The sequence below is a fragment of the Crocodylus porosus genome, unplaced genomic scaffold, assembly GCF_001723895.1.
Source record: "Crocodylus porosus isolate Cpor-Errol unplaced genomic scaffold, CroPor_comp1, whole genome shotgun sequence".
In the NCBI taxonomy this organism is placed as follows: domain Eukaryota; kingdom Metazoa; phylum Chordata; order Crocodylia; family Crocodylidae; genus Crocodylus; species Crocodylus porosus.
The window spans coordinates 3,091,984-3,106,429 of record NW_017728916.1 but is presented as its reverse complement, the minus strand read 5'-3'; the positions used below and the strand labels follow the sequence as shown (position 1 = coordinate 3,106,429).

The 14,446-nt window shown below is 46.4% G+C and overlaps 1 protein-coding gene across 1 annotated transcript in view; it reads right to left on the bottom strand.

Annotated features, from left to right (window-relative positions):
* FAM155B (family with sequence similarity 155 member B) overlaps nucleotides 1-14,440 on the bottom strand; it is a 74,172-nt gene extending 59,732 nt beyond the window's left edge. Inside the window, exon 1 of the mRNA XM_019536230.1 lies at nucleotides 13,571-14,440. Coding sequence (XP_019391775.1) covers nucleotides 13,571-14,341 — 771 coding nt within the window. The 5' untranslated portion in view covers nucleotides 14,342-14,440. The remainder of the gene's footprint in view (nucleotides 1-13,570) is intronic.
* Nucleotides 14,441-14,446: the final 6 nt, after the last annotated feature.

Genomic DNA, 14,446 nt, shown 5'->3' with positions numbered 1-14,446 from the left:
CTCCAGGATGGGAAGCAGAAGTAAATCATCTGACAGGGCTCAAGCAGTAACCATGCCCACCTAGTAAGGGCCTGCTAGCCCTCCCAATCCACCCCAGGGCAATGTTAGAAATAAAATAGGTTTTATTGTGAAAATAACAGTTTTTTGCATCCATTTTGTTATTATAAAGCAAAACTACATGATTCATTTCTAGCTTTGAGGTTTTTCGAATATAGCAAATGACCTTTACTCTTTGCTTTAAAGGTCTGAAGATGAGTTTCACACAAGGCACACAACTATCACTGCATTAGAGGATATGATTTCAGTACAGCACAAACATAACTGCAGATTTCTTTTGCTCAAGTTCTTTATGTGACTTAATCGCATCACTGCAGAGTGATGACCTCTGTCTATATAGAAATTGTGTTTGATGCATTTTTGTGTTCAGTGAGGTTTACACATATGGTTCTGGTCAAGCTTGGCAATTTACGTATTTAGTCCATTGTTTACTCTGGAATTTTTTCTTACCTCATGAAATGCAAGTAAAATGTCATGTTGCCACCAACAAAAAAAGTAATGGTTTTGTTTTTTAAAATACAGTCTTTCAGGGCAACTTTTGGAACTACTTTATATGGAGGGTTCGTAATCTCAGTGATATATTACAAGACAGAATGTTAAAGTCTGAAATAACTTTAGACAGTGGCTGATCAATAAACTACTCTTGGTGATGGGCAGGTTGTGACAAACTGACAGAAGGCACGAAATCTAAAGGCAACACAGATGCACTTTTGATTGCTGGTGCCAGAAAGGCCTGGCCTTTCAACACAAATATTGATGAGAACAACAAATTGTTATTTATGGAAGCCTAAACAAAATGAACTAAAAATATAACATGATTTAAGCAAGCACCAGGGACCAGCAGGATGAACTGAGGTCAGTGCATAGACCTAACCTTTGGGTTTCTTGCCTTGTATTTGCCTCACGCTGTTAGCCTTGAACACTGCATTAGTAGCTTTTTTTTTTGGATAGCACTTAAAGAAAACTCTCCCCGACTAGCAGCAAAAGCTGGCAGGATAGACTATGACACACAAGAATGTCATGTTCAGATGTAGGCGATCTGAAGCGGGTATTTACTTGCTAGACTGCGGCAGCTCTTCCTAAACATCTACTCCCCGAGTGCGTAGTTGCTGTTCTTATGAAAAGCAGTTACGGCACATGCTGTTTTTCAAAGCTAAATGTCTCAGCCATTTTACAACATGCTTCACATTTTCGGAAGCAACTGGGTCACACGAGCTGCTTGCTGTCTTCTACTGAAGCAAACTTGGTTTGTAGCATGAAACTATAGGTCCCTGGAAAGCAATCCTTTCACCTTCCGAGACCCAGTGAGGACTGCAGACATAAGAGATGCACCAGGGACCAAAAACATTTGTTTGCCTAGGGGCAAATATAGAAGAAAAAAAAAAAAAAGCCTGGACTTTGAAGGTGTTCAGATAGCTCACTAGCTTGTGTGGAAGCCAGAAAAGCATCTGTGACTTGAGTGCAGAGGCCAGCACACATGCAGTGTGTGGAAATGGAAAACTGCTGCCATACAGGGAGTGGGCAAGAGGTGGATATGCCCTGCTTCCACCTGTAAGCGGGGTGGAAACTGGCAGGAGGAGGAATAACTGAAATCCAGCCAGTCTGAGCTGGAGAGGTTTAGACTTGAACCTCATTGCTCCTTTCATCAGGGCACTTGGGTGACAAGCTTTCAGTACACACAATGTATAAATTGCACCCCCAGCATAGGCAGGGGCTGTGTACTCCAATGCACAGAACACCATATTATGACACAGGAGAGAGGAGCTTGTTTCCAGCTCCATCACCGGCCTACTGCATGACCCTGGGGAAATCACATCATCTCTGTGCCTTAATTCCCTTTTTACAGTAAGAAGCCAAGACCGACCCTCCCATGTCAGATGCTTTGAGGTCTATGGATAAGAAGAGCTAAGCCATTATTACTAACCATATCCGTGGCAATCCCAAAACTACATGGACCTGCAAAACTGTGCCAAGAAAGCACTGCTCCTCAATGAAATAAGGGAAACTGGGGTCTTTTATCAGTTGTTAGTGACCATGGCTCCTATCCCAACAGTCATATGACTCAATGTTAACCAAAGGGACAGCAATCTTAAACCCTGAACCCTTTTCTAATCCTCAGAGAGCTGTGTCCAAAAATGATAGAAGTCACAGTTGGAAGAGACCCATAGATCACAGCAAGGCAACCTCATAGATGTGGCATTTTGCACCCCCCCCCGCCCCAATCAAAGGAGCCAGGATTTTGTCCTGGGCATTAATGTTCAGTCTGGTATATTCTGATGTCCTGTTTTAAGTCACAGATAAATTACCCTTCCTTTGGGGATTATCTCCTGCTGGAATGTTTTACCAGTAGGCAGCAAAACCTCCCCCTTGTTAATTCTTTGGTGTTCCTTTTAGCTGCATCTGTTCTGCCCCACAAAAAACAGTCCCTCCCCCTTCTTGGGGTTGACCTTTCAGATACCAACTGGTTACCTGGGTCCCTGCCATAGCCCTCCCTGTACAGGGAGCAGGGGCTTTCAACATTTCTGCATAATCTCACTGGTGGATCCTGCTGAACCCATTTTTCACCAAATCAATCTTCCCTCTCCCTTCCATGCTGTATCAACCTATACATGCATTGCTCCTACCACAATTCTTCTACCCCTCACTGAACATTTTCAGCCATAGCTCAATGTTTATAGAGGGGGAAGGAAGATGAAACACTGGCCAAATTTATGGCATCCCACTATTTGCTAGGCTATGTGCCATTATAACATGACTCTCAGTTGTTTCTACCTCAACTCTTATTGGCTTCTTACTGCAGGCGATTCCACAGAGCTCTCTTCCCAAGTCCTATTCTTCACAGAAACCTTCATGTTCTGAGGCAAAAGCTGGCCTTAACATTTTGGGGCTGACTTACTACACTTTTCTGCTTTCCAACCGAAAGCAGAACGCTGGAGCCCAGGACCTGCAGCTGTCAACACTGAAAGCAACATTCAGTGGACAATTCTCCACACAGAGCAGGGTTTTGGAAGCCACTGGGGCAACTCCCACAGGAAAAGTGTTAAAGATGGAGAAAGTAACTTAATGGTGGGATCCAGAGTAACTCATGGTATTAACATAACTCAGAGCCCATCCCTGGGCTCCAGACTGCCAGAGATGCAAAGGAGTGTAAACAAATCCAATACAATTCACTAATCTAAAAGCCATGCATCTCTTCGGCTTTAGTCCCTTCCTTTACCACTTCATTCCCTGTCTCTCCTTCCTTTCTGACTCATTTTGTCCATCTCCAGATTGTTGTCTTGTGTCTCATTTCTATACTGAGTTTAGTTAGCTTTATTCCTTCTTTCTCTGAGCAGCAGCATCTTTCTCCTCTTCCCACCTTGTTTTTGCCCCACTCTGTCGCTCATTCCCATGGTACCTTCTCACTTCTGCTTTGTTCCTTTACTGCTGTTTTCAGTCTTCGCTGCTTCCTATTGTTGCTCACTTCTGCATTCTATTCTCTCTTCAAGGTCCTCCACCGTGGACTCAGACATATTACAAATATGAATTTCTTATTTATTTGCCTAGTGCCAGCCATGTTCTTGATACCATACAATACACAAGAGCAGAGACAGTCCCTAACCTGCCAAGCTTGCAGTTTGATAGACAGAGGCACAAAGGAGACGGGGAGCACTGGGAAATCCAGACATGAATAACTGAGAGGTTTTAATTCTGATGAATATGGGTAAATCACACCACCCTAAAGAGGCATATCCCACTAAAATCTGAGCCCTGCCCGGGCCTGGGTACCTGATGGTCCCTTTAACATGCTGTCTGGGGTGGCTTGCCACCCACTCCAACTCAGCATGGAGCAGACTGCACCAATCTTCCTACATGCTCCCATCCTGTACTTCCCCAGTCTCCTGCACTCTCATCTGCTCCTCTCTCAGATCTGAAGACCCATGTCTTCTGCAACACCTACATTTTCTCCCAAACCCAAAAAATTAGAAAAGAAAAGAATTTAGGATTTTCAAAAGTGATCTAAAGGAAACTATATTTTCTGCAATCCTCCAAGAGCATTTGGCACCAATCTGTCTCCTCCAATGGAAGGTCTCTATGGCAGCAAATGTCTTGCAGGGAGCCGAGCACACTGCTGAAGTGTTAACAAAGACATGAACAATAACAAAGAGCAAAGTTTTAGAAACATACAGCTTCTGACCAAACTTATTAACATCTGGTCCAGAGAACCTATGTAAGGGTAGAGCTTTGCCTTTGCTCATTGTAGCAGCCTACAGAGCTTGTATTTGGGGTTCTCCTAGGGCACCACCAACCAGCAGCACCATACTCCAGTGGTTCCTTCACACGTTGCCTTCCTAAATCAGTGTTGTAGAGGAGGGGAGTTTGGTTATCCTAGTCCCCACTAGGGAACACCCCGACTAGAGGCAATAAGCAGCAGCTGAACTTGGGCTAGTAATGAGAGGAACAGACAGGGAACATGCTGTGGGATCATGAGCTGCCCATTATAGGGGTGGAGGGGGGCGGAGTTCAGTGTTCTGTTGCTGGTCAGAGTTCACAGGCTGATCAGCTGCAAGGGATCACAGCCCAAGACTGATGGCTTAGGTTGTTTCTGGTTGAACAAGAATAATAAAATGGGCAGCCCAAAGACCATTCTATTGTTTAGCCCAGGGTGCCTGTGAAGTCTCTGGCCAGCTGCTGCCGGTCTAGGCTGATCACTGTCCTTGGGTTGTGCGGTTTACATCACACTATGTCCATTACAAACGTATGCTTTGTCAGAAGGTTGGGCAGGTGACATCTGGACAAGAGAAAAACCAGTTCAATAGAAACCATGGACATTTTGTCAAAATGTCTCTTCAGTATGAAACCTTACTCCCTGCCCTCAAATGAAGAAGCATTTACAGATCAAAAAGCCTGAGGCAGATTATGAAGAGTATGTCATTCATTACCACAATGGCACCCTGTCCCATGACCAAGGCTCCCAATTATACACATCACCCACCTGCGTGTGCACACTCCCAACATGGAAATACACCAGAAAGGCCTCTCTGGGGTCAATCCCTGAGGTCGCTTTCACATGTGCTGGAGATAGGGGTCTTGAGAGTGACTCTGGAATGGCTGTAGAGTACCCACAGAGCTGTGTTCCTGGGTCCTGAGCATGAGGGGCACATGGGTGAAGTACACTTGAAAGCTTTAGTGACGGGACACACTCCTAGCTACCACCGTAAGGGTATGCCCTAAGTGACTTGGTGAATGCTGAAGAGGTATTCAGTAGCAGCAGTGACACAAATGCAAGACATACCTTTCAGTCCTGTGCTCTGTTTCAGCTTGGCATGCTATTGTATGCGACTGAGCTGTCCAGCTGAGGCCACTGGTCAAACTGGGCACTCAGAGGACTGTCTCCTGCAGCCACGAGGGAGCTTGTGTTAGCCCTAAACCTATCTGTGGTTTCTGTTCCCAACAGCCCTGAAATCACAATCTTGGTTTCTGGCTGAGTTGGAATGACAGACCCTGCACCACAGAGGTATATTTGTATTGCTTTCAGTTTCCAAGTTTTTCTGAAGACAAGGAGCCTTGACGACATCTTTGGCTTTCAAATTAAAACTAAGATTGACCTTGCCAGCTACAGAACTCTAAAGTCACAAGGGGACATGTTTTCAGGACCTGTTAGTTCCTGCCTAGGGCATCTTTGGATGGTTTTGCCCATGTGCTTTACCATGTTCTTATCCAATGTGAATTTTAGCTGCCACCTGGCTGTTCAGCTTAACAATGCATTTGAGTCCATCAGGAACTCGCATTAGTCTCTGTTCTTTCACTAAACATCAGTGTCCAAAAGGAATCCTTTTATCTGAGTGCCCTGTCCCCACCTCTGATGGTTAAGAAGAAAATAGAGCTTGGAAGTAAATCACTGTAGACTTTAGCTTTGCAAACAGAATGTAGCTTCCTCAGCACATTCTAGTTTTTCTTAATAAACTGTTTAGTGTCATCAGCAAATGCCACCAATTCTCTGTTCAACTCCTCCTCTAGCTCACTGACATATTAACTAATATACCAACTGTAGGGTTCCCTGCTGTTAACATCTCTCTGCTCCAAGAAGAAACCAGCTACAATAGCATTGTTTCCCACACACAATCAGTTCCAAGTCCACAAGATGACTTTGTCCCATTGTTATTTATTTTCCCTTACACTCTTTTAGGGGGATTTTGTGTTTAGAGTTAGCACATTAGACAAAGCCCTCTGCAGCAGCTATTTTTAGGGAGAAATAACATAATTACAGTGCTTATACCTTTAAGAAAACAAACCTTCAATTTTGTAGTGGCTAAGTTAGAGAGCATTTTTTTGCTTCATTGGAGAAAGGAGCCCAAACAACAAGCAGACCTACAAATGTTAAAAGGACCTTTGGCTCAGGGCTGGCTCAAAACTACAAGGACTGTTCCAGCCACTGACCTGCCTTTATATTATGGCCTCATTCTCACAGCACTGAACCTTCACTTTTTGAGCTAGTACTAACTGAATAAGGAGAAACCTAAATTTCACTCTGCTGCTACCCCGAAGTACATGACAGCAAAGAAAGGAGCCCTTATCTTTGGTTGGGCCCTTAGATGTCTCAGTGACACAAGAAGTGATGTGCCAGCACTCAGGTGGCTAGTGGGTATTTGTGAAAATGTTCCCAAAAGTTCCATGAACCACAGCATTAATGAGGATTTTCATGTTAATCTGTATCAGAGTATGCAAATTCATTATTTGTTCTTCTGCTCAAAACGTTTCATTCCTCCAGTCAAGAAGAGGGGTAATGCCACACATGGGCTCAACTTTGGAGAGCTGTCATTTGCTAGGCAGAACAAATAGCCTATAATCAAAGTAAATACTTTGTAAAATTTCTCATACATATGTTTTGTTCATGCCATGTGGCTAGTATTTAGGCCCAGCTTCTTTGTGGGTATAAACTAGCGTAGATCCATTGACTTAAGTGGAGCAAAATATATTTACATCAGCTGAGAATATAATGCACGTGGCAGTAGTGCCCAGGGCTCTTGTTATTCTGAGTGCTATACATTCCTGGAAAGAGACCATCCCTGACTCAAGGATCTCACGGTCCAAGACCACAGTCTTGCAAAGATGCATGCAATTGCTCACACACCGTGAAGAGTCCCCTTTGGCCAGGATTTTCAAAGGCAGCAAAGTTCAGTGGAATCTGGGTGTTTAACTCCCTACGCTCTTCTGAAAAAAACTTCATCCATTGGCTTCAACAGACCTGCTCCATGCATGAAGTTTAGCATGCACATGAGCCTTGCAGCAGCAGGGCCTAAGCAGCATACAACAGGCAGAGGGGAATGACCAAATGGATACAACTGAAGCAGGCAATTCAATTTTTTTCTCTTATAAACAGAAAAGCAAGACCCAGTTCTCTCCTGTTGCCACCTACAGCAGACATCAGTAACTGGCTTGTAGGCACTATAGTAGAGGGGGAATGTCAATCTGGACTTTTAACTCATTTTCCCCAAATGAGTTAAAAGTTGTTTCAGCTGCTACTCCTAGCACTACATTCCCTTGCCATTTACAGTATTGTCATTTTACAATTGCACTTTCTTTCTTTCCATTCCCTTGGTGCTGTATGAAAGACCCACGTGAACCCAGCACACAGGCACAACCATGAAACCAACTCTGCAGAAAGTACTGCTAAATGCAAAAAGGAAATGAACAGTAAAATACAGAAATGCATCTTCCTGCTTTAATGCCTCCTAGCTATGGGGATCTTTGGTGTTAGTTGTAACAGTAATAAGTAAAATATTTTCAGAGGGTAATTTAAAGCGAATGGTGCCCCTCTAGGAGTAACAAAAATGTTTGCAAAAATTAGGATTAGTCTATGAATTATTCCCAAACAGAAAAAAGGCTAATGCACTATGAATGTTATTGCAATGATTAATCTAAGCAGCTGTATTCCTTATACATCGAATGAACCATGCTATACAGTTTCCATCTTTGTGACTCCCACTGTGATTTTATTTCTTAATCATTGCTTGGCTTTTATATTCCTGGCTCCTTGGGGCACAGTCTGTGTTGTAAGGTGTCAACACATCAGTGCATAGCCAATGTTTTAGAACAGCAGACAGCAGACAGCTAGGACTCAACCTACCCTATTACACCAGCTGCAAGAGCAGTCAAGAGTCTCCGGGCTTCCCTTCCCTCCTCTGGCTCCCACATTCCGCACCCACATCAGGGGCCAGCGCGGCATGGCATGGGGCACTTAAGGTGAAGCCAAGATTATGCAGTGCATAGTGCAGCAGCATGGGGGGAGGGGAAGGTGAGAGGGGGCCCACACAGGTCCACGCTGCAATGGTGTTTGTGGGGGACAATGTCCATGCAGGGTGAAGCCCAGGGGCCCAAATCCCCAATGATACAGTCTTCAGGATGCATGGCCCCTGGTCACTTCAGAAGTTGGACAGCCCTGCTTTAAAACCTTACACTACCTATACTGCTTCCTGCAACCCTGGGCTTTCCTGACCTAGCTCAGCTCAGTTTGTGCAACCAGATCAGATAACAGCCAAATGTTTGAAGCTGATTTGCTAAGAAGCTTTGGCTCAACTTGTATGTCCTTGCTTGTTGTCAAACAAACCAGCAAGCAACTAAACATGTGCTTTTCAATCAGCTCATCTCTTCCTGGGCCCAGTAGGGCTAGTAAATCTGGGCTGAGGGAAGCAAGTAGAGGAGACACAGATGACAGTAAACCTGCTACAGTGGGACTCTATTGGCTGACAGTCTACACTAAGAAGAGAGCCTTGTGCATCTCCTTTGTCTTGGGAGCACTTGCTCACTCTGGCTGAATCGCGCCATGGTTCTGGATTCCATTCACCCAAGAATGATACAACTATAAGGGATGATCTACCTCCTCTGCCACCCATGGGGCATTTGGAGGTCACTGACCTACCTGATTTGGTGCAGTGAGGAGGGTTCCATTGGCACCAAGGTGTGTTCCTGGGAGGACTCTTCTTCTCCCTCTTTGATGCTGTTTTTGTGATCAGACAAGAAAAAAAAATGCCCCATTTCTGTTTGCTCCTGCTACTTCCTTTCCCTCCCACTCCCCCTAGAGCTTTTTCTCAATCCCACTGCCTGTGCAAGCCTCATGTCCTCAGTCTTCTGATTGAAGTGAAACAGTCAGATTTTCCAAAATTCACCAGCAATCACACACTCTCATGGAGCAGTGGTCTGCAAATTTCACCATATCATCTGTAGGCTTTGCTTAAGACCAGAGTTGTTTTAGTAAAAAACAGATCACTTCTGTTCTGAAGGTGCAAGTGGGCAGGGGTTATTCCCCAGATCTAATAAAAACTTCAAAAGTCACTGGGGTTCTCCCCTCGCCCAGCCTTCACCCCAGGAGCTCTACTTATGATATTTATTGAACTGCATTGTTCCTCCTGGAAGAAAAGAAGTTACTACAGTAGTAGGATACCTGCTTCTGCAGATGGATTGGTCTCTGGGTAATTATGTACAAGTAGAGCTGGGACTGCATTGTCTTCTAGGCTTATGTTTTGCAACATTTATTATGAAAGGTAGAAAGGCTTTAATTAGAGGAAGAGTCAAATGATTTAGTGCTGAATAGCTTCCTGGCTCAGGAAGAGCAAACAAGGTGTGGAGCTTTTCACCAGTCCCAAAGCAACCTCAACAGCATTGCTTTTACATTTGTTTTTTAAATAGTCATTTTGTGAAATGAGTTGCAGGTCTCAGTCCAGTACCTCATAAGGAGGTATCCAAGGCTCAAGAGTACCACAACAACTAGAATCAACTGGCCTTTCTTTAAGAGTCCGAGTCACCCTCACAGCCCTAAATATCATCTTCTTCCTGATCAAACTGAAGGACATTGGTAAGGGGCACTATGTGGAAGAAGTTTATATCCTTGCTGCCTGCACCATATCTGTTCTATAGAGACATCCCGGTCAGTGCAGAACATTTCACTAGCATTCAAACAAACACTAGAACAATAGTTAACACAAAGATATTTCACTCTCAGGGGGAGGTGTTTTCTCTAGGGTTCATTACTTGCTCCCTGCTTCAATCTCCTCAGCTCTAGTACAATTATATCATTCTCTTCAGAGTCTACCAACTCTGTCAGAGGAGCAAGTCTCAAAATTCCCCTTACCCCACAGTGGAGAATACTATCTCATCTACAGCAAAAGAAGGGGAGTTACAATCATTTGCAGAAAGCGTTTTCCCCTGGTGACAAAAAGGCTGTCTTAGAAAAACCAAATGTTCCCCCTTATTTATACACTCACCCAGGTTAGAAAATAGATTTTAATAAAGAAACCCACCCCCACCACCAAATGGGACTTGTATTATGTGAAACTCTACATTCTTCCTGGCCAGGGAACTTTCACAAAGCATTTATGTAGAAACCATGCATTTGCTTATCTGATATCACTACATTATCTTCAATTCCTGTATTTTTTGCTGTTTTCTTCATCTATAAGAGCCCTTTGATATTGCTTAAATACAGATATTCTTTGAGCAGCATACAGCCAGTAGCAGCATCTTTAATACACAATATTATCCAGTATTTGAATAGGGCTTTACAGATCCAGGTTTCTTTATACACATAACCAGCCTGATTTTCAGCCATGATGTACCGTAACCTGTCACAGCTAGAGTCAATGAAAGCTGCAGGTGCCCAGCACCTTGAAAATCAGGCCATAACTCTCTAATCACCACAACAACTGACATATGCCTTAGCCTCATTTTACAAATGGGGAACAGCCACACAGAAGGCAAGGTCAAAATTCTCAAATCTGAGTGCCTAAAGTAAGGCACCTAAATACATATTTAAGCCTCTTGAATAAGTGGCCTGATTTTCTGGAGACACTGAAATCCATAGGAGCTGCAGGTGCTCAGTGCCTCTGAAAAGCAGGTGCCTACGTAGGGTGCTAAATATGAAATGAGGGACCCAAGATGGGAGACTTTGGCCTCAGTCACCTGTTGAAGGCCACCCAGGCCAAAAGCCAGGTCTCCCAAACAGAGCACCATCAGGTACTCTGCCCATGAGTTAAGGCTACCTTTCAAATGTACCTGATTAAACTTGACGTAATTTACTGATGCAAAGATGCACATTAACACACAGCAATCTCATAAACTATTTGATATATTTATTGGTGTCTCTACCTCAGCGCCTACATTTTAAAAGACATTTCTTACATGTTACTTTCTTAAGTTCTTCTGCCCCGTGTACTATGGTAAAAATATGTATTAAATAGGACCCTGCTTCTAAGCGCTTAGCTTTCAGGGCTGTCACTTTTCCTTCTAAACTCCAAATACACCATTCCCCACCCCATTTTTGTAGAAAGTCCAGTTCCACAAAGCATGTGGTAAGTTCAGTAGGGATGTGTATGTTTAACTGAGGCCTAAATCATATGCAACATTCCCTCTCTACAATGCTCCCCCTCATATACATCCCCTGCATTTTGGTTCCTTGTGCCTCTGAATTCTATACAAACTTCCCCCACTGCAATTACACACACAAAGCATCTAACTGGCCTTCTGAACTGAAGGAGCCCAGAAAATTGTAAAATTATGCACACAGGAAATACACACATTCACCACTCTCTGCTTTGCAGCACTTGTATTTTACTGAGTCAACCCTACCAACAATGCCAGCTCATTCACTCACTGCTCCCACAAGCACCTCCGTGCTCCCCCCCACCACAGAAGGCCGACCTGTATGCATGGAACACACATTGGATTAATCTGTAAAGCTACTGATCTTTCCCCTCTTTCAGTCCACCTTTTTGTGAGGCCTGGTGGAAATGAGTAGGGTGATGCCCAGTAGAGATTGCTGGTGTCTGCTTTATTTGTTTGTTCTAAATGACTCTGAACTTGTGAGTGGTGACTGGTTAATCTATGCCAGTGCGGGCCAACGGTTTTGGCAGACATGCCGCAAATTAGCCCTGCACTTTCCCCGAGTGCCACCCCGATGCCCTTCCTCTGCCGGATCTATTGCTCTGCCTTCTACCCCATCTGCCACTGAGTTGCCTGTCACCTTCCTGATCTGCCACATAGAGGCTGCTTGTACCACTTGTGGCTTTCATGCTACAGTTTAGCCACTCCTAGTCTATGCAACTGTATGTCCCCATCACTGGTAGCTTTTTCTCCTGTTTGCTCCATCTGCCAGTTTTTTATCACTTCAGAAAGATGTCACCTCAACAACTCTGTGCCCAGCTCTGGATGCATGTGCTAGCTCAGAATATGCTCAGATGGAAGAGCACTGCTAAAGGAGTTGTCAGTACTATTACTGCAGCACTAAGTTTTTCTTTGCGCTCTCCCAGGAAAGTGCGGAGAAAGAGTAACCCTGTTAATTTTTTAATTCGGCCTCATTGCCTCCCTGAGGTGACGTGGAAACACCCCCTTTGTTGTAATGTACAGAACACTATCTCAGCCCAAGACACAAAGGGCAAGTTTGTAATTAGCAAGACAATTACACTTCCTGGACATAATATCCAGAGGAAGGTGGCACAGGTAGAGTCCAGGAGAGCTCAGCTTAGTCACCTAATTGCTCTCGAACATGTTAATGTTCAGAGCCAGGACACTGGGGATTAACCCCATGTGTCACTGCCATGAGAAGTGATAGCAAAGCTTGGGGTAACGGGAAGAGGAATACATTAAAAATCAAAGGAGGATGCTGGGCTGGGAGGTGTGATCCAACTGGTGTGAGGGGAAAGCACGTCTTCTCAATCCATCCATAAGGAATGGATTCCTCTCCACAGCTGGTACAGCACTGAACAAGTGGCTGAGTGCATTGTGGGGATCTTGCCTTCCTACAAACCACTGGGCAGTCAGGCCCAGCTAGAGACAGGCAAAGGAGTTGGCTGGCCTCCGGCTCCAGGGGAGCACCTCCTAGGTAGGCACATGCTTTGGGCGGCTGTTTCCCACTGGGCCAGACTTAGACCGTAAGTCACACACAGGTCCTGCCTAGGTCGTCGCCTAGGGGAAGGTTTGCAAGTGCCTGCTCTCCTCTAGTGCTCAGCACCCACCAGCACTGCACCCTGCCCCACTCTGCTACCCCCCATTGGGGGGCAGCAAGCCAGCAACTGTGGGAAAGAGGATCTGGGGGTGCTGTACCTCCATGGAGGGAGGGGAGGAAACACATGCAGGCAACAGCCTGGGGTGCATACTGCACCCAGGGGCTAGTACCACCTGAACCAGCCTGGGGATGATGCCCTGCTTCTGTCCGTGGGGCAAGGCAGGGGGCAAATGGTTCAACTTATGGGGGCATAGCATCCTGAGCATATTGCTTGGGCCAGCCTCAGGGCCAAATTAGGGCCCTGTTACACCACATCGCAGCACCTGCTTCTCTCCTGTTGCTGGGAGTCCTGCCAATGCAACCCCCTCCAAGCAGGACACCAGCACAGCATCCCCCAGCATCCGGATCGCTACAGCCAAGAGCAAGCCCAAGAGCCAGGACCTGGGAGCCAGGGCTCACACCCAGGTGCCACGCGCTTCCGAACTCCTTCTGCAGTGTGGTGTGGCAGGTGCTTGCCCCCCCGGGGGCCCTTACCTTGCAGTCTCTTAGACAGGATCGCACAGAATACTCCTCCGCCTGCAAGTATTTCTCCAGCAAGAGGTCAAACTCCTCGTATTTTTCCTGAGCGTGTTGGTCCAGCCTCTGATACGCCTGCACGCAGCTGCTACACGCCTCCCCGTCCAGGGCCCCGGCCGCAGCAGCCACAAAATCCACCATCAGGTTGTCCAAACTGCAATCCAAGCTGTCCGGGCCGGCCATGCCCAGCAGCAGGTCCCAGATCGTGTAAGTATCACAAAAGGAGAGGTTGAAGTTCCTAAAATAAGCCTGTAAGAAGTTCCTTTTGGAGGAGGAGGAGGAGGAGGAGGGAGGGGGCCTGAAAGGGGCGGCAGGGAAAGAGCCCAAGAGTCGTTGCAAAGAATTCAGGGTGGCGCAAGCCGAGTCCAGGTCGAGGCGGCCCCGGGCACCAGTGCAATGGGGGACGGGCGCAGCCCATTTGGTCAGGTTGCTGAGGAGCAGCTCGCAGCGGCCCTCCTGCGCCTGCCGGGCCCCGGGCAGCAGGAGCGGGGCCCCGGCCGCGGCCACCCGCATGAGGCTCCTCTCCTTGGCCCGCAGCTTGGCGCCGGCACAGAGCCACAGATGGTCAGCCAGGAGCACGGTGAAGAAGAGGAGGGAGGCGAGGGACATTCGCCATTTCTGGGCCCGCTCGGAGTCGGCGCAGGGCTTGTCGTGGTGCCGGGGCGCGCAGCACACCCTCACCGCCGCGTCAGCGTCTGCTCGTGGATACATCCAAGCGCCCCGGATCATATTTCGGGGCCGGGGCGCGGCCGCGGTCTCCGGGGGGCGGCTCCCCGCGCTCGAGGCTGCCCCCAGCAATGTCACCTGCCTCCCCCGGCGCGGCGCGGCATGCTG